The following is a 20,901-nucleotide window of genomic DNA, read 5'->3' as shown; positions in this document are numbered from 1 at the left end:
TCTTGTTAAGAAGAAAATGATTTACAGTTAACTGGCTAAACATGGCAAACCTGGATAGTTCTGTAATGGATGTTATTTTTTTTTAATTGTTATAAAATGTTGTTTCTGTTCAGATCCACTGATTATGGCAGCACCTACACCAAACTCAATGATAAAGTGACCTCCAGGACAGTTTTAAGCTACCTGTATGTCTGTCCTACCAACAAGCAAAAGGTCAGCATTTCACTTTGACTTTTACTTCTTTCAGATGTTCCACAAGTCATTCTCAATAAATTAGAATATCATTAAATAGTTCAATTATTTTGGCATCTTGATTCAAAAAGTGATGATCATTTATGTAACTTTAAATTACTGCCAGAAAGGGTAATATACGCTGCTCAAAAAAATAAAGGGAACACTTAAACAGGTGTTTAACACTTAAAGTGTTCCCTTTATTTTTTTGAGCAGTATATTTTAAGCATTTGTTTCTGATAATTTTGTTGAACACACAATAATCTGTTTCTCAGAAAATTTAGAAACCCATGGAAATAGATTTATGCTGCAGAAATATTGCTGATTTAACAGTTGTCCAGTGAACAGTTATTAAAACTCTCTATAAGAGGGGTAAGCCACAAAAGGTCATTGCTAAAGAAGCTGGCTGTTCACAGAGTGCTATATCCAAGTATATTTATAGAAAGTTGAGTTGAGGGAAAATAGTGTTAGAAAACTGTGCACAAATTACAGGCATTACTGCAGCCTTGAGATGATTGTCAAGCAGAGCTCAGTGAAACGTTTTGGGAACATTACGGAGCTGGAGCGAGTGTAGGTGAGTCAGTTTTCACTTTGACATTAAAGGGTTTTTGTGAAAGCAACATTTTGTTGATCATGATTGATTTGTAAAAAGGGTGAAACCTCCAAGGGGGTGAGAAATGTTTATATGCACTGTAATTTTCTGAGAAATTGAATTTTTGGTTTTCAATAACACTGATTATCAAAATGAACACAAATAAACACTTGTCATATATTACTTTGTAATTAAAAATATGATTGACTTGCACAATTACTTTTTAATTACAGAAAAAAAAGACATTTATGGTGATATCCTAACTTATTGAGATGCTCCTGTACTATGTCTTTTTCCCAAGTTTTGCTCAACCAATATGTCCGAAGCTCTTTTACCCTTTTCTAATGCTTTACCCCTTGCTCGGCTTCCCGTACCATAGATATTGATGCTTAGTGACCCAGAGGTAGAGAGCACTGTTCTCATCAGCTCAGATGAAGGGGCAAGCTTCGAGAAGTTTCCCATTAACTTCAACGTCCTCAGCCTCCTCTTCCACCCTGCACAGGAGTACTGGATCCTGGCTTACAGTCATGACTACAAGGTACACCTGGAGAAGAAAAATCACAATGAAATGTTTTTATTCTCACGTGTTTTTATTCTCACATTATCATCAGCCTACTTTTAATGTGTGAAATAGTGGATCAAAATGTTGTTTTGCAGCTCTACAGCTCAATGGACTTTGGGAAGAAATGGCAGCTTGTCCACGAAAACGTGATGCCAGGCAGATTCTACTGGTATGACTTCCTGTTTTGTCCTGTAATTGATCACTAACACGATCATGAAGTTGATTGTAAACAGATGAATCCAGTGATCTATGTCAAAAAAACCCCTCACCCTCACAGGAGTCGACCCCAAAACTGATTACATCCCCGTCACGTAGGGCTGATATAATATTGTGCCGTCTTCTCTGGAGCACAAACACAACATGCTGTTTTTGTTGTTGCTGCCGTGTAGACGTCTTTACTGCGCAGGCACAAGGCGGTGAATATTGATGAGTCCGTTTAGCGGGTTGGTCATGGTATGACTCCAGCCAACTGTGTTCTTGTTTTTATTCAAAAAAGAAACGAGGTTGGTTGGAGGACGCCCTCTCCACATGCGTGAACAGTCAGATGATTCATAAATTAGTGGAGCACGGTGGGTATGGCACAGCCCGAAACAATGCATTATTGTGCTCTTGAATGCCATTCCTTGACACACATTATGTCAAAAAGTTATTTTTCAAATTTGTTGCAGCTGCCTGCAATTTCATAACAACATCCATTTGCCATGGTTGGTATTTATGTGAGCAGTGGACGTTTTGTCACCTCCCTTCTCTTTTTGTTGCCCCTGTTGACGCTTCGGTAAATTGAGATTAGTTGCCACCGCTGGAGCTAATTTTACCCCGAGTGATTTACAGGAGATAAAATGATATTGTTCTGGGTTTCTGAGAACAACAATGTCCATCTACTACTGCTATGATCAACAAAGCTGTCTGTTCTTTTCTTCTAATTCTCATTTATCCTTCTCATATCCACCAAACCCTATTTCTGTTCCCTTCCATTTCCTTCTGCTCTTCACATTCTCTCAAGGGCGGTAATGGGGCTGGACAGAGAATCAGATGTGGTCCACATCGAGACGCGCATCGCAAAAGGCCGTGAGTGCTGCACTTCAGTTCGCTGCTGTAGCAGGACCCGCAGGACCCCTTTGCCTCTCATTTAGAGAGAGGTCACGGGCAAGATGAGACCTGTTCTGCTGCTCAGATTGGTCCCTGAAGTCTCGTAGAGCTGAATAGGTGTCTCCTGAAAAAAAGAAAAAAAAAGCTCAGAGATTTAGCAGGTTGATAGATGTTTCCTCTCCTTAATCTATCCCCCGTGTTTCATCGGCTAAAGCTGAGCTCCCCTGTTTCTAAACATTGTTGCATATTTTGTCAAACCAATTAGAGGGAGTTTCCTGCCTCAGAGAAATATGCATAGTATTTCTGAGGGGAACAAATGGGGAGTTAAATTAGCATACAAACTCCCCCTGTCGTACACAATAACATCCCAAACTGTTTGTGATATGCCTGGCAAACGTTGAATATACACTCCTGGTCAGAACTTCAGAATTTCAAGAACAAAATTCAGAATATATTCAGATATAAGTGCAAATATAAATATAATATAAATATATATTTTTTTATGAAAATATTCTTTAAAAATGTAGTTGGACCAGTGACATGTTGAGATTTGTGGTAATGCAGCAGCAGACAAACTCCATGTTTTTTACCTACAACGTGAAAATGTGACACAAATAATGTGTAAAATTGTGAAAATTAATTGCACAGAATCTGTGTATCCCCTAATACAACCCATCAAACAATTTCTTATCTCAGAATACCATCTTAGATGGAAAAAAGAACCAGAGACTGGGATGGATTAGACTTGTAGCAAAGAGATTAATGGTCTGCAAAACTCCATATTGATGTGCAAGATCCATTCATTCTAATTGATTGTATGTACATATTCATCCACCCAATATCAGTTATTAAAAACCAGCACACAAAACAATCTTTGGCCTTTGAGATATTTTACTGCTGCAATCGCTTTATTTGAAAATGAAGCTCATGTGCCTGTTCTCTACCACCAAAAAACCTTGATGGACTTTGTCTTAGTCCTTAATATATTGAGTGTTTCTTTTTCAGTTCATGTAACAACAGGGAAAAGAAAATCTGCTTTTGCTCTGTTTTCTTACCTTTATGTGCCGATGTGTCTGAAAGCAGAAAAAATACCTTTCCATTGACGATGTCTGTGGTGTCACAGAACAGCAAGCAGGGAAAACAAAATGGCTTGTTCAATAAGGCATATCCACACAGACACAACAAAAAAACAACATATTTTTATGATCAGTTTGGTAAGGTGTTATTCTCCCATTAAGAACTCCCCTGCTTCACAATACATAAGCAAAGTAAGAGCACGAGTCAGCATAACGGGTAATGCATCGAAATACTCTTAAGTGGGGTCAAAATATTTTTTACATGACCAATAAGTCTGGTCGATATGGCTGAAAAATGCATTTCTTATTAGTCGGCATTGATAATTATTGATTAGCTTTTTGCTTTATCTATCCAAAGTACTGCCAAGCTAGTGGCATGACTTTCCTCTTTTATCCTCAATTCCCTTTAAAGCTATTGTACTAATTTTCTCCTTCCACTTAGGACCTCACCCTTTCTATGTGTATTCTGTGAACTACGCAGACTCCAAGTGTGCTGTCTGCGGACAGTTGAAATTTCAGTCAAGCGTACCGATTTTCTGTAATGACAGATTCTTTCATTTACCACAATGGATACCTTCATGTTCAGTGAGCTAGCTGAATGGTCCATCAGGTCAGCCACCGCACAAATGCCAGTGCTGCAGAGAGCGGCAGTCATGCTACGCCTCCTTGTGACCGGTTGCTCTCAAAATGATCAAATCGGTATGCAAAATACTGCTTCCTGCCGAACAGTTTTCTGTGTCAGTCAGTGCATCTCTGAGTAGATATACACAGTCGTAAAAACAGACCTTTTTTCAGGAGTGTCCAGCTTTCGCTTCGAGTCCTGCCTGAGTCTAGCTTGATTGTGTAAGAACCTCTGAGGAGTGAAGTGTGTGTGGAGCAACATGATACTGTTACTACGTATGTTAAACAACACGTTGTTGCTAGCGTAGCTAAGAGTAAGTCTGTTGATGTCACCAACCTTGTTTGGGTGGCTGTGAAAGGATGAGCGGCTAAAGCCTCTCTGCCTACATCTGCAGAATGGCGTGTAGTTCTGCATCCAAGTTCAGTGAAATGATATCCAAAGTATTTTCTAATGATATCTAATGTATCTTTTATGATAGATATCGTCATAGTTTTATGTCCAGTTAATGACCAATGAATGCACAAACAACTTTTACTACATTTTCTAATCATTGTTTATAGCTTAACTTTCTATCTCAGATCTTGTATTTTGTTCTTTTTTTCACATAATCTATACAGAGCTCATTTGTAAACATTTCTGAGAATATTTTTTTAATATTTGGCACATGTCAGCCAGCTACTGCCTGGGATAGCATCAGTAGTAACACACCAAATTAGAAAAAAAAGTAGGACTGAACTCAAATTGGATGAATTTATGAGCTAGTAAATTTAGAGTGGATTAAAATCATAGTACTGCACAGCACCTCCAGTGCATACAAAGTAGAGTCTAAATGTGAATGGTATTAATTTACTTCTTATTGATTTCCTTTTGCCCCCTTCAGGAGCTCAGTATGTGAAGTGCAGAGCCCAGAGATGCACAGAGGGCGACAGACAGTATCTCTTTCCTGGACACATAGACACCAACTCCCTCGTTGTGCAGGACGAATATGTTTTCACCCAGGTTTGCATTGCAACAGATTACTTGTCCTCGATCTCAATAGTTGCCTTCATCTTTTTACTTAAAGGTTACTGCCTTGGTGAACTTTGATTTATTTTTACCTACTTCTTTGTTTTTATTTTTGCTCCCTTGTGCAGCCAATTTACGCTTTTCCATCAAACCCCACATAATGGCTTTTCCCAACACACCTGTTCCCCGCCGGCCCAATATGTGTTTTGATTACGTTTTTTTTTTTTTTTTTCCCCTCATTCGTGTCAGGGCACGTTTAGGCGTTTCAGTTTCTGCACAGACATAATCCAATCCATACCTGGAAAAATATCTTTGTTCTCCATGATCACATGGTGAAGGAATAATGAAAAGACAGGTCGCCATCCTTATTATCATTCACTCTGACTTTGACTCCAATTAGACAACCACAGTCAGGGTCATTATTAGAAATTTAATTTTCCAATGTCCTCCACTGTCATTGATTTCCTTCCACTGGTGAGTAATTTTCTATCATGGTGGTCAGACCTAATGCATTTGGTCATCCTTATTTGACTCTGGGTAAGTTTCAGTGAAAGCTGTTCATATTGGCTGTGTGTTTTCATCGCACATGAAAAATTCCTTAACGGTTGGTATTTATTCCTATGCAGTCAAAGATGTTATCATTTGATGTGTTGCTACAGACCTGACTGAAACTGAGAAGGGGTGAAAGACATCACGGCATAAACTGTGATTCAATAATATTCTGAAATTGCATTTAGCTGAGGTGAGATTGACCACTGAGACGGAGGCAGACGCGGGGAAGATGCTGGTGAATATAACTGGACAATCAGGGAGAGAGTGTCTGGCTGCACGGAGCTGCTGTGGCACAGATGACTTTCTTGTGACTTTCATTGCTTGGGGCAGTTGGATTTAACTTGACAAAGAGTAATGAGGTTATCGATTGGGGTACAACAAAATAAGCCATCTTCAACACCTCCAAACTCTCTTGGGAGGGGAGGAACAGCCAAGTGCAACATCCTCAAAAATGTGGCCTGGGAAAATGCAGCTCATTGATTTTCGATAGATTATTCCATTAGAGCCCTAATGTAGTGTGTTCGGGGACAAACACCATCTTTCTAGTTGATTAGAAAATAAGCAATCAAGTACTGTTGGCCTGCGTGTGGATAGGGACAGCGGTAGCGCGTTAAGATATTCAAGATGCGCTGTAGATAAAGCCAACTCAATTTTGGACGGCTCGTCATTTTAGACTAATTGAGGTGGTAATATTAATTTCTGTTTTGCTTGTATTTTTTTTTTTTCCTTCCCAGCCTTCAACGCTGCGGAGAGCAGCATACACATGCAATTGTTTTATCAAATCAGTCATGCATGCTGAATTAATTTGCTTCCTTCAGGAGATGTTTCATTTCACAACAGTTACCTCCCAGATAAACAATTCTCTGTAATTGTCTGGAAATTCAGGTGCATTAAGATTTTCAGGTAATTATCAATTGTCTCATTTAATCAGGAAGCATTCTTAACTTCTTAAGAAGTTAACTATGCAGCATAAAGACAACTATGAACATGCAACAATTGTCATAAAAACTACCTTCACAACTCTGAAGATAACTTGTGGTATTATCTTTTGGAAATACAAAAGGAGACAAGTAAACTGTACAAGCCAACGAGAAAAGAAATAAAACGGTTGGGCAATAATCCAGTTACAGTTCCATGAGAACAAAACAAACAAACAAAATGACTATAGCCTGGTGGTATTTATGCAGACGACACACGTGTCATGAACTAGTTACTCACAGAAAAGTGAACATTAACCCTGCTGTGACCATGATAATATAACATATTGATTGCAAGAGCTAAAACACCTTTCCAGGTGAAAAACAGAAAACTTACAAAAACAGGTCATGAAGCCGGTACCAACACACAGGCAGGTAACAAACATAAATATGGGAGGATCCAGTAATGAACAATGAGAACCTATATACTGAGGCAGTGGTGGAAATGACAAAACAATCAGAAGGTCTAATAAGAGCTGAATGGAGAACAGCTGAGCTGAGGAAAAATGCAGGCTGAGGAGAATCAGGTGACATTAAACAGCTGTGGAAGGGAGCAAGCTGCCTGGCTGAGGAAAAGTGGAGAAGAACTCAGACTCAATGAAACTACTGTATTTATAAAGGGAGAAAAAATTTACTTGTTCCACAGAACAAACTTTCAACTCCCAGGGAACAGAACACAGTAATGAGGAAACTAAATACAAAGGAAATGAATATATAGGAAGACCTTTACAGCAATAACAATGAAAGTAAAACTATGGCAAGACCTGATTGGCAATAATTAAATACACAAACATAAAGATCAAAGTAAGTTCTCAAAGCACAAATGAAATCTAAAACTCAACACCCAAGGATCATAACAATTTTAGGTTGATAAGAGTGTCAATACCGCTCTTCTGATTGTTTTTTTTTTTTTGCATTGTCAAGAAGCTGAGTTTGTCTATATTGGGTTTTTTTTGTAAGCATAACAGATGTATTTATAGATTATAGAGGTGATGGTGTGGTTGAGGTGCTATACACCAATAAACAACTTGGAAAGCATGCAACAAAGTAAAAAAATAGGTTGTATTTGAAAAGGTTCAAGCAGTATAAATACTTTTTTAACCCACTGTGTATTTTTATCTCAATATTGCTTGAAAATGTTCATCTTCCTTTTTTCTATCACACATTTAATCCATTTATCCTCCCATTTAAAGATGCTTTCAATAAATAAGAATTATTACATAATGTTTATGACAGTTTCTTTCCTACAAAGGTAACCAAGTCAGGACGAGCCAGTTACTTTGTCTCCTACATGAGGGAATCCTTCAGGCAGATGAAATTACCAAAGTACTGTTTGCCGAAGGTAAGCAACAGATTTCCTGTTTTCCTTTTTAGTCACAATTTTAGCCTTCACTTGTAGAGGACAAAACCGTGCAACACATTTATAAAGAAATGTCACATTTGAAACAAGCTGATGACTTCTTTCTGGAGTCGGTTTTATGCTTCTCCATTGTGCCTGTTATTCTCTGTCTGTCTGTCTCTCTGTACCCGCCTTTCCACTGCTACAGGACATGCATATTATCAGCACAGATGAGAAGCAGGTATTTGCTGCTGTCCAGGAGTGGAACCAGAACAACACTTACAGCCTGTATATCTCAGACTCCCCCGGCGTCTACTTTATCCTTTCATTAGAGAACCTGAGGACCAGCAGAGGGCCTGCTGGTAACCTACTGGTTGACTTTTACAAGGTTTGTCGTCGGCTTTGTTCAAGGACTAACTATCCATCCGTCCATTATCTTACACAGTGGGGTTGCGAGGGTTGCTTTTGCCCATCTCCAGCGGTCAATGGGCAAGAGGCCAATTATAACTAAAAGATTAATTATCATTTACTTATTAATTTATTAAGCTATTTATATCTTAGCCTTTTTTCCAACACAGATTGGAATATTTATTTTTTGAATATTTTTACTCTAGATTACAATTTGTATTTTATGCATTATCCATACCAGTCCAGGGGTAAAATACAAGAAATTTTACTCCTTTCTTACTCCATAAAAGTATTATTTTCCCTTACATTTTCCTTATTATAATGTCATGATTTTCAATAAGAATTTCTGGGCCTCTCCCAACTGAATTAAATCACTAGCCAAGTGAGAACTGCCACCTACAGTAGCCTGGGAGGTAGTTTTTATGAGGTTAGAGCCGACCGCAGGAACAAACCAGGTGTTGTAGTAAAAACTGACAGCCTGCAAAATACTGATCGGGTGACATCGGGTGAGAAGGAGTGCGCCACAGGAGTGCATTCAGTCTGCTTGAGTGTGTCGTCTAATGTCTTTCTCGGTCGTTTCGATTTTTTAGGTAAATTATGTTAACACCAATAAAACACATTTAGCTGTATGCCCAAAGTTACAGCAAAGGTTTGGCTTGTTTATCCTTGTCTTTCCCTAAAATTTGAGACGTTCTCCCTCTGAGAGTGTCATTCACGTGTTTGGTCAACTCATGTGTCAGAAATATCTGCCCATTTAAATTTCTAATGTGCATAGCAATCAGAGTGTTGTTTTCGTGATGCTTGTACATGAAATCAGTTTAAAAACATGATGCTTATCAAAGCTAAAAAAGCAAATCAAAACCCCTGAAAAGGTCATGCAGAACAATTAGCTTTAAATGTTTCAACAGAGGATATTTTGAATTCAATGTTCAAAATGCATTTTGCAACTGCTAAACATTTTTTTACATTACTTTCTGCTGATCTTTGCAGGTTGAGGGCATAAACGGAATGTATCTTGCCAACAAAATAGTGGATAATCATATTAAGACTTTCATCACATACAACAAGGGACAGACATGGGCTCTGCTGCCAGCGCCAGCAACAGATGTGTCAGGAAAAAACCTTCACTGCATTTTGGTAAGTTTGAGCCTGTTAGACCAGAGTGTATGGATGCTTCTGTTCCTGTAAGATCATGGCACGTATAGTTCATCAAATGTTTTGACCTAGTCAGTAATGTTTAGGATCTAATTTTTTTTTATTGCAAGACCAGGTGCCAGCTTTAGCATTAGCACGACTTTTCGGCTGCTAAATGGATGAGGGAAATATTCCTATTATCGGTGTAAGGCACTGAGTGTCATCGCATTTAGTTTCTGAGGTCCTGACTTTCCATTAACCTCTGTGATTTCAATTTACTACCTGTAGTCACGTTGGACTAATGAATGTTAGATTACACAGAATTACATTAAGGGCCTGTGTTGTTATTCAGTCGGTATTATGGAATCTAATCCAACCAGTCTGTCCTGTAGAGAGAGAAAATGTATATTATTCAGTTAATAGCAGGTTGCAGTCGTTCTGTGTGCTGCACAAATGACCACTCTGCTTCTGTCTGCTTCCCGACCCACCCACCGCCCCCCACACAGCAGCTTCAGCTCTTTGAAAGGCTGTATTGATGTTTTTCAGTTTGCTTCAGTCAGGGAGATGAGTGAAATGATTCGAATCAATTTTGCCAGTTTTATCAGTGCATCTTGGGGAATTTTAATTACATGCCTTGTTTGCTTTGGAATGAAACAATTCGAATGCCCTCTGTGTCCTCTCAGCTATTTCCTGTTTTTATTCTGGGAGAGGAGATGGGGGGGATCAAAGTATCTTTGTTTTATAAATGGTCTCTGAAAATGTTAGCACTTTTCTCTCAGTGAGAAGAATCAGAAGAAAGGAGAGCTAATTACAGCCGCCTCGGTTAAGATCTTGATACATGGTGTCTCAGCTCACCCGTGTGCTGTGTTTTGTTGTTGACAGCCATTTTGCTCGTTGCATCTCCATCTGGAGATGTCAGAGAATCCCTACACATCTGGGCCCATCACCAGCAAAAAATCTGTCCCAGGAATTATTGTGGCCACAGGTACAGTTGTTTGAAAATAATACAAAAAATAGATGTGCATTTGAAAGCAGTGAGACTTCACAAATTCTTTCCCCCCTCAGTACCCCCTCAGATGAGTACATTGCTGCTGTGCAACAGCAGAAACATTCGAAATAGATTGCACATTGCCCCCTTTCTGTCACTGGAATCAGATACAGAAACTTCGGCTCCCGAATCTTATTTTTTTGCGGTGAAATGATTTGGTTGCACTAAGACATAAGTTTGTCCTCCCAAACTGAGACTGGAAAATGAGGACACACAAACAGCTTTGGAAAGTAATGATTTTATCAGCTGATTGTGTGAGTAGAGAAAATATGACATTGGGTCTCCGTTGTGTTAATGCAGTACCTTGGGAAAACATCAGTCCTCCTTTCATTTTTATCTATTTTATCATATTATAACCGGCATATTTGATATATTTTGGTGTTTTCTTTTGTTAACAGTAGAAATCAGTGAATAATTGTAGCATTGAAAAAAACTTATGTAAATAATAAATATGTATTTAGTTCTCAGATTTTGTCCAACATCTCTTTGCTGCATTTGCACTAGGGATGCACCGACTTATCAGTGCCTATTTCCCTAATTTTGGAAAATCAGTGATCGGCTGATTTTTACATGTGAAGCCGATCTTAACCATCGATCTTATCTACCTCGGTAAATGTATTTAAATCAACTGTTATCTTCTTCTAGTCAAACCTCTCTCAGCAGTAATAGAGGTTTGACTAGCACCCCCACCAGGTTAGGCCTATATGTTGCAATTAACAATAGTCATCTCACTGTTGGCAACTCATCAACTTTCTTGCTACATTTATCAACATTCTGGACAAAAAAAAAAATGGTATCAGCCAAAATTTATTTGTCTGATAGTTTTTCTTCCAGGATTGCCCTGTGTTTAACTTAATCTAATCTTCCCATCATCTCTGACAAAATTCCCTCTAATGCTGAAGAAAAGCATTTACACAGCATGCTGCCACCACCATGATTTATGGTGGGGATGGTATGTTTAGAGTATTAATTTTTTCTACATATGTGATTTTAGCCTTGGCCAAAAGGTCTCGTTTTATTCTCATCTGCTCAGAGCACTTTCTACTCATGTTTAGAATTGAATCACACACAAACGGACTCCATTTACTAATTAAGTGAAGGGAATTAGTGGCACTGGGTTTTTGTGGGGTAACAGAGTAGAAGGCAACGTTTACATACGAATGCCATGATTTTCAGATTTCTACATAGAAAATCCAAAAACAATGCATTGTTTTTTTTTTCCTCTTCTCAACTCATGCACTACTTTGTAGTGTCTGTCCTTCACAGAACCCCCACCCCCCACCCCAATAAAACACTTTAAAGCTTGTGGCTGCAAAGCATGGTGTACACTTTGTATTTTCTGTACTCAGGAAACATTGGAAATGAGCTGTCCTCTACCAACCTTGGGATGTTTATAACATCAGACGCAGGGAATAGCTGGAGACAGGTAAGCAGCATTTATAGATTTTGTGCGAAACAGATGACGTTTTTATATCAAATGAAAAAGGAAAGAATGCAATGTCTTTTTTCTTTTTAACTGAATTCAGATTTTTGACGAAGAGTACAATATTTGGTTTCTTGACAACGGAGGAGCTTTGCTTGCAGTTCTTCATGCGGCAATGCCTATTAGACAACTATGGTAGGTATCACATGTTGTTACAAGCAGCATACCAGAGCTAGGAAGTGTAGGTTTGAGGGTGTAGTGGAAAATTACCTGAATATAATTTTGAACTGGGTTGGGGATTCAGGGGCTCTGGGGTTGGGGGTGGTGGTACAGCATATGATTACACTTAATGTTTTGAAATGCTGATGGGCCAACTTTATGTGATTATTGTATCGCCACTGTGGCTTCAGAGCTGTCATTTCCAGCAGAAGAGAGTGTGTTACAGCTTTGTACTCTTGGTTGGATATGAAGGTTTGAGTGCTTTTATGTAAATGAGAAGTGGAGCAGGATGGAAATATGAGACTCAGAATGCCCTCATAAGTCCCTCATTGTGGGAGCTTTGTAACACTATCTACTTTGATGTCCCTGCACACTACAATGCTGTCAAAAGTGATTAGGCTCAAAGAAAGGTGATTTGAAACCCCCCCTAAATCTATTTCTGATGTTGAAATCTGAGTCATACCTTTCTTTCTGATGTTTTGTCACCTTCAAACATTTACCTGGGCTGAGGGACATTTGTTCCTTTGTTCAGCCTGCTGTCAAGTTAATTTTTCAAAGTGAAGAGAAGCTATTGGGCTCCATTTTTCAAACATGGCAAAAGCTAAATGACCTAAAATCTTTTATCATATTTCACTTTTACTTGTTTCCCATTGTATAGTTGGTGTACGTACCCTATTTGATAACGTCTACATGGAATAAATAACACATTTTCCATCTTTAGAGAGATGAACAGGAGTACAGGGGTTTTAATGCACTGACAGATATTGTCTTTGTTATGCAGGATCAGTCTTGATGAAGGGAAGAAATGGGATCGCCACAGTTTTTCCTTGGTGCCTCTGTATGTGGATGGAGTTTTAATGGAGCCTGAGTCTGACAATCACATTATCACGTAAGCAAAGACTAACAGGTACAGCCCAGGAAGATGTTAGTGTTTAAGATTGAGCTCTTCTGCGGGTTTAAGCAGAGATTTTTCCACAGGTGTTCCACATTAAAATGTTTCCAGCATCGTTCTGCCCTCACAGTAAAAGCACTTGTCTACCGTTTGTATCGGAGGTTTCCTGCCCTGCCATGTTAAACTTGTGCTCTGTGTTGTTGGGTGGGTATGTATTATCAGTCAGGGGTTTGGAGCTTATTCAGTGATTAAGACTCTCATGATTCAATGTTGTAGGATTGTCTGAGTTTGCCACACTCTTTATGTGAATGACAAGGTGAAAGTGATGATTACAGCAGACTATTGCACTGCAACAAAATCCACTTTAGTTACACTTTTTATTGCTGTGAAAAAATAGCAAAAAATATTTCACAGTTGACTCTACTCTGCCAACCCTAAAGAAAACCCATACAGCCAACTACATCCAAAACTCACCTTACAAATAGATGGAGGCAGTCACTGTGTAATTAAATCTTGTTATAAATGCAGCTGTTTTGTAGTTTATGAACAGCATCATGAGGACAGAGGAACACACCATATAATTCATTTGGTTTCTTCTCTGGTCCAGTTGGACATTTTGCCCTCAGAATATGTTTGGTGAAAAACTAACATTGTAGATCACCTTGAGCACACCATCCTCACTCTCTTGCAAGGTGGTGGCAGCAGCATGCTTTAGGTACGCTTTTCAACTGAAACTGTTCATCTGTCGTCATTGCCGTCTTAGTAGTGCAACCTAGAGCAAGAGGGAGGGTGACAGTGCTAGGACCCTCCTCTGGGCTTTGATTGGTTGTTTCTGAACAAGTTTATTTACCAGTGTATTATTGCAGATGGCTGTAGAACCACAGGATATTGATTTTTTTCACATATTACCTGACTCAAATTAAACTGTATAAGCATGAATACAATTTTTAAAAAATATGTAAAAGTTTTGAGGGGTTTTTTTAAGTTACCTTCTGCAGCTTTGAGCCCACATTTCATTTTACTAATTAATTTCATTGATCTCATGTGATTTAAAATACTTATCTTAAATGTGTGTGTTTTCATCAACATTAAGTATTGAAGGGGTCTTTCTTTTACTACAGAATTCAGATCTACATGTCAGACACACAGATTTCAAAAAGTGTATTTCTACATCTCTGCATGGTTTCTGTTGGAAATCAGGAATTTCCTTTAATCTTCTTGCAGTTTTTTCGGACACTTCAGCCACCGTTCAGAGTGGCAGCTGATCAAGATTGACTACAAGGGTCTTTTTAGCAGGAGATGCATGGACGGTGACTATCAGACATGGTCCCTGCACAACAAGGTAACAGAAATATTCTTGCATGCCTGTTCATGCATGTTCCTTGAAAAATTGTCTGCTGTTGAAATTCACGCTCTTAAACAACCCAAACACAATTTTCTTTATGTGAAAAAGGAAGAGCAGTGTGTGATGGGTGAGAAGCAGAAGTATATGAAGCGGCGGCCTGGCAACCGTTGCATGTTGGCTCAAGATTATTCCAGGATCTACTCCTCAGAGCCGTGTCCCTGCAACTCCTATGATTTCGAATGGTGAAGACTGTTTTATTTGTATTTCTCTTATTTTGTCCAGAGAGGACTGCAGAGTGTAATTTTTTAATGTGTTTTCCAATCAACTCATCACCAAGCATATTTTATTGCATGTAATTAGGCTGTCTGTTGAAATTTGTGAGAGAAAAACAAAGGCATCAGCCTGAAAAACTCCTATTTTCATACCACGTAGCACATTGCACATTTACTGCAGTGTGACTCTAATTGCAGCTTGAAACATTTAGTTTAGAACCTTCATCATGCTTTTCTAATTTGCATAATGTCAAATAACTTATTAGAATTCAATTAATAATGAATAGTTAAATGAATTTTAAATATTTTTTATCCATCCATCTGAAATTCTCTTTGATCTTGCTTGTCTGACAATCATGTCTCTAGTTAAGGTCTTAAAATATTCCATGAAGCTCTAACCGCAGAAAATTTGCCTCAGTACGAACGCTTGTAGATTATTTTGAGTAGCAGTGTTTATCATGTCATGAAGTGATGCGTTTTCTTTTTTTTTGTTTTATTTTGGCAGTGACTATGGCTGGGAGCGCCAGGCGGATGGGAAGTGCTCTCCTGCTTTTTGGTTTAATCCAAATGGTGTGGCTAAAAGCTGCAGCTCCAGCCAAAGCTTCCTTAACAGCACAGGGTAAGTGGGCCCCAATGTTAAGTCTCTCAACAAACATTATTATTCAATCTCATCTTGTTTTACAAGCTGTGTGGAATGAAAACAGAAAATCATAGTTTACCACCAGGATGGGTGAAAAGAAAAACTCAAGGGAACTAAAAAAAACAAAGTATTGCATCTTGTGTATCATTTTCTTTAAGATAAATAAACAAAGCAATCAATTGCACACTTTGCAAGCGAAAGAGTTATGTATACTTGGAACAATTCAAGCTAAATCTCTACGTTGTTGAAAGATTGCCATTGTTTTACTACAGAGGTGAAAGATAAAACCAATAGTGTGTGGCGGTGGCACCTCTAGTGTGTGTGAAAAGTGCAGTGTGCACATCAGTGTCAGATGATGCATCTCTTCAAGTACTGGTTGTTATTTATGCTTGCTTCTTTTCCACTTTATGCTTGAAAGGTACCGTAAGGTTTTGTCCAATAACTGTAAGGAGGAAGGAAGAAATGTGTACTTGCCTAAGAGGGTTGCATGTCAACCCAAATCACCCCAGGGCCTGCATCTGTCCACCAGCCACGGAGAACTCAGTGCTGCCATTGAAAGCAATGTTACTTTCATGATCCACCTTGATAATGTGAGTAAGAATTTTACATAATTTGTGTTTACATAAACATGTAGTATCAATTGTTGTGTAGTAGGGATACTATACTCCTTGTCTTTAGTGCAACAGAATGCCATGCATGTATGTTGAGAGGAACAAAATGGGGCTAAATAAATTGACTGAAAGGAAAAGTTATGGTATGTGAATAACTTCAACTACTTGAAGGAGAGATTTTTATTTTATATTGTTCAGAGTGTTTTTTAAGTCTTGGTTCAATAGAAAAGCAATGAAGACAAAATGAGATAAAGGTGCAGAAACAAAACAAAGAAACAAACAAAAACATTAGAACTCATTGCTAGGCATGTTCACCCTGGGCTTCAAAATTGTTCATTTATTTGGTTGTCTGTCATATTGTATCCTGTCATTGTACTATATACTTTAAACATGTTGAACAGTGAGTCCTACCATGCCTTTCCTGTCACTTTTGATGGACCCTGAATATTGAGGTCACAGGGTTTTGGTATAGAGTTCTGTTGCATAGTAGGCGTTTTATCATCTGAGAATAATATTAATAAGTCTCCCCAAGTTGCCATACAATTATTAGTCTACAGCAGCAAACCCCTAACGTTTCACTTTTGGTTTCAAGCATGTAGCATCCTGATGTGAGTCAGGGATTTAGATGGAATAGCGTAAGGCTATCATTTCATCTCTGTAACATTTTAGGTGCAGGTGTGTAATCTGTGGTGCTCATGTGGCAGATTTGTTTTACATACTGAAGAAGCTGTGATTCCTGACTCAGCTGTCTTTCTATGCTATTCAAAATGATCTCCATACATATGCCAAAAACATGCTTTTGTTTTTTTTTACTTAATGTTTTCATAAAAATCTCTTGTCACCACCAGCAGACTGTGCAAATGCAGCAGATGTTTCCATTTTGCAAAAAATTCCATCTTAGTGTTTCAGTTTACTAATGCCCCAGTGTTGCACTGTACTAAAGGCCTGTGTAACCTCCAAATCTCGCAATGAGCTTTTCCTTTTGAATCATGGCCATATTTATTTACAATAAAACATCTCACCATCCATGGCAATAAGCAGTAGCTCTGCTCTAGATTCTTTATATTTGTACACCTATATTGTAAGGTCACATGTGCTGCTCTTCACATCACACCTTCTGATCATATTTGATCATACTTGAAATACCATATGCATGCCATGATCCACACTAATTTATTTTCCTTTTATCCAAGTTCTACAAAGTATTTGTGCAAGTTATTGACCATTAACCTACTGACTTGAGCAGCAGTCCTTGCACTCACACTGCACTGTTTTAGTCTAAAGTTACACAAATAGGAGCACATTTGAGACAATGTGTGATTTCAGTGTTTTGCTCAAGGACAATTTGACATGTGGATGGTGACTCATTAAAAATATTTAATGAGTACACACACACACACACACACACGCCCCCACAACACATACACACATATATGAATATATATATATATATATAAACTATTATCATTGTTAAATTCCATTATCATTGTTTATATCAGAATTGGTCTTAACAGATTCACATGCACCCCCACACTCGCACACACAGCACAATTATAATGGCCGAAGAAAAGTCAGGGCATCACCAACCGCGTCATTGCCCTGGATTATCCTTAGATCTCAGCTGTTAGCAGATTTAATTGGAACTACCTCTTCTTTCAAGGGTAGCCTGAAAACAGTTGACATGGTGTTAGGGGTTTTTTTTCTGGTGAACTCCACAAATGAACTTTCTGAGGCTGATTTACCAAGTTGTGAAAAATAACGATTGTATTTAAGACTTTTATAGGGTTAGAGTAAACAATACCTAAGTTAATATTCAAAATTGTCTTTTAATAAAATTAAACACTTTATAAATAGCAAATAATTTAATCTGAATTACGATGGTGGTAGGAATTCGTCCTGTAACTTTTGCTGTCCGTCTTAGTCGTTGTGTCCTTGGACAAGACGCTTCACCTTCCTTGCCTGCTGGCGATGGTCAGAGGGCTGTGTGTGAATGTGAATGGATGAATGACTAAATGTAGTGTGAAGAACTTTGGGCTCGACTGGACTTGACAAAGGACTGTACAAGTATGGGTAATTTACCATTTTACCATATTGTTGATGACTGTGATCACAGTAGTTACGATAATTGCAATTAGCAAAGATTTTCATCACTCTTGTCTTTCTTGTCGATTCTAACTTCTCCATCCCTCTCTTGGAGCATTAGCACTTCTGTCAGTAAAATCTGCAGATGTGTTAAAAGTTAATCCAGTGCCTTTTGAAAAAAAATGATCAAAGCTCAAAATCTGTGTATTTAAGGTTTTTGTTTACATGATAGGTATTTTAGCCCAGAATGATCGGACTACTCTCCACTGTTCCTCTGTTCTTCCTTTTACTCAAAAACAGGATGTTTGACATCATCCCACAAGTTTTTAATTGGACTACTGTCTTCAAATCGATGAGACCTCTCCATTTCTTGCATTTTTTTCAGTGTAAGTCTGAGATGCTGCTCAGCTTTGCTCAGGTTTGTTTTCAATTGGTATATAAAAAAAAAAAAAAAACATTTCAAAAGCATTTTCTTCTTTGGCATAAGACAATATGACTTTTAATGTATTTTTGATTGATTCAAATTGATAAATAGTTCAGAAATGGAAATGACCCAGGTGAGACCATTGTGGGTTGAATTCAGTGTTTGAGGTTAATTAAGAAATTAAGGCTCGTAGACCTAACGAGAAAAACTTGTCCAGAAGTCATTGTGCCATTTATCTTTTGGCCATTCATTGAGGTTTTGTTTTTGGCAAATTGTAACCTCTTCAGCACAAACATAGACTGATATGTTTGCAAGAAGACCCCTCTTTAGATCAAATGGACTGACAAAGGGTATTCCTGCTGGGATTCTTACACAGAGCTTCTCATTGACATTTTCTTATTATTACAGTTCTCACAACTAACATTAGATTTATTTCCCTCTTGAGCGAATATTGACTTGTTCTTTGTTATTATTTGCTTTTCTGTGATCCGTTCCAATGGTTGTTTTCTGTATTCTTAGACATTTTTCTAACATTGGTTTCTATTTTTACATAATTTGACTTTGTATCTGTTCCACTCTTCAATAAACCTTTTTGTTTATACTCTGTTCTTCTGAACACTCTGGAAAAACTTGTTTTACTCAGAGTTTCACATGAACGTTCATTGATTTTGTCCCTAAATAAATGCCAGTTATTTGGCATTTGTTTTTAATAATAATAATAATAATAATAATAATAATAATAAATAATAACACATTTTGTTGAAACTACCTTTCAAAACATTCAAAGTCACTGTAAGAACAAGATAAAACAACAATATGAATGACCACACTGACCACCTTAATCTCCACAATGCTATTATTTTGAGGACACCTGTTTTAATTGATGATACAGTTACACAGAACCAGATGCATGCATGCCATTGCCGTTGGTTTCCTATTGCCATAATACACCTGATGGTAAATTATGAACACAACTATGCATCAAATGTTGGCTCCAAAAAAGAAACTGTAGATCCATCCAACTGACCTAATGTGTTATTGGCAAGAAGAGTTTGATTGAAACATACCCAAAATATTACAGATCACCAAATATTGCATCCAAGCATTTCTCTACTATTGCTATTTTTCCCTAAATTGAATTAAATTGTGTCAGTGACTGCAAAGCAATATATTGTAGCATATCTAATTTAAAGGATTTTATAAAATGGCTGCAGTCCATAAACTTTTCTTTACTTTTTGGGTACTGGGTGACCTTTCTGACTTTTGCTTTTCATTTTGTTTTCTCAGATGGATTTATGTCACCTTTTATCCATAGACGCCTACATGATTTCAGTGGCTCTGCTTAATGGACATCCAGGCCTCAGCACTTAAGCAACGGGCCGGGATATTTCCAGTTGTACTTGGCCTAACAGAAGTGTCCTGACCTAAGCTGTGATGACAGATGCCATGTCATCCTGTGTATCCGCAGGGAGAGTCTCCGAGCACCAGCATCCAGCTAGACTTCGGGGACGGAATCAAGATCACATACTCTAACCTGAGCCGGACCGACGACGGCATCAAGCACATCTACAGAAAGACTGGGATTTACCGTGTGATAGCTACTGCAGAAAACAACCTGGGATCTGACAGCAGCGCACTTTTTTTGCACATCACCAGTACGTGGATAAGTAGCGTCATTACTCATTCCTGCAGCAGTGCATACAGCATGAAGCCTCTTCGCTTTTCTGGATAGTCACATTTTGACACTGGCAAATATCATGTCAGTCACACTCCTAATACTTTTATGCATATCAGGCTTGTTGAACATGCAAAAGCACACACTTTGAGCTGCAGTGTACATCATCTGTGATGAATTCAATACTCAGTGTTTACTTAAATTAATCTAATGCATGTATGGATATCTGCATGTGTTTTGCTACTGCCTCAGGTCCAGTGGATCGTGTGTATCTCTCCGCTCCTATTGTGGCCATCAGGGAGAAAGCAGCTAATCTCACGGCAGTAGTTTGGCCAAGCCACACAAGAACTCTGACCTTCTTTTGGTGGTTTGAAAACAGCTCCGAGGTGAGGGAGCATCACCTCCTCCTACTACTGTTTTCAGCCTTCATCTTTGTCCAGCTTACTGTCATTGTTTCCACTCTTCCACTCCTCTTCTGCTGTCCTTGCACCACGTTATTAATTTAAAACCACAAACCTACGGAGCTTTTCCACAAATAATGTAAATCTTGGGCTTGTGCCCCCCCCTTTTTCGTGGAAGATCGAGCTCAAATGGATCCGACTTTTTTATTCCGTTGATTATATTCACTGAAACAACTATTCATTATACGGCGAGTCAAGGGCTGCATACATGTAGTATGTAGT

At 38.3% G+C, this 20,901-nt stretch overlaps 1 protein-coding gene across 2 annotated transcripts in view; it reads left to right on the top strand.

Moving 5' to 3' along the window:
• The window catches only part of LOC114138359 (VPS10 domain-containing receptor SorCS3-like), a 61,561-nt gene that overhangs the window by 29,477 nt on the left and 11,183 nt on the right, over positions 1-20,901 (top strand). For both annotated transcript variants that reach the window (XM_028007573.1, XM_028007574.1), the window contains exons 3-20: positions 114-213; positions 1,203-1,361; positions 1,481-1,554; positions 2,389-2,453; positions 5,053-5,171; positions 7,959-8,048; positions 8,254-8,433; positions 9,444-9,590; positions 10,470-10,572; positions 11,985-12,061; positions 12,162-12,253; positions 13,059-13,166; positions 14,394-14,511; positions 14,623-14,756; positions 15,292-15,405; positions 15,845-16,016; positions 20,012-20,198; positions 20,471-20,604. In XM_028007573.1, coding sequence (XP_027863374.1) covers positions 114-213; positions 1,203-1,361; positions 1,481-1,554; positions 2,389-2,453; positions 5,053-5,171; positions 7,959-8,048; positions 8,254-8,433; positions 9,444-9,590; positions 10,470-10,572; positions 11,985-12,061; positions 12,162-12,253; positions 13,059-13,166; positions 14,394-14,511; positions 14,623-14,756; positions 15,292-15,405; positions 15,845-16,016; positions 20,012-20,198; positions 20,471-20,604 — 2,173 coding nt within the window. The remainder of the gene's footprint in view (positions 1-113; positions 214-1,202; positions 1,362-1,480; positions 1,555-2,388; positions 2,454-5,052; positions 5,172-7,958; positions 8,049-8,253; positions 8,434-9,443; positions 9,591-10,469; positions 10,573-11,984; positions 12,062-12,161; positions 12,254-13,058; positions 13,167-14,393; positions 14,512-14,622; positions 14,757-15,291; positions 15,406-15,844; positions 16,017-20,011; positions 20,199-20,470; positions 20,605-20,901) is intronic.

Source organism: Xiphophorus couchianus, chromosome 22, assembly GCF_001444195.1.
Source record: "Xiphophorus couchianus chromosome 22, X_couchianus-1.0, whole genome shotgun sequence".
In the NCBI taxonomy this organism is placed as follows: Eukaryota; Metazoa; Chordata; class Actinopteri; order Cyprinodontiformes; family Poeciliidae; genus Xiphophorus; species Xiphophorus couchianus.
The sequence above is the reverse complement of the archived record's forward strand: the minus strand, read 5'-3'. Positions and strand labels throughout refer to the sequence as shown.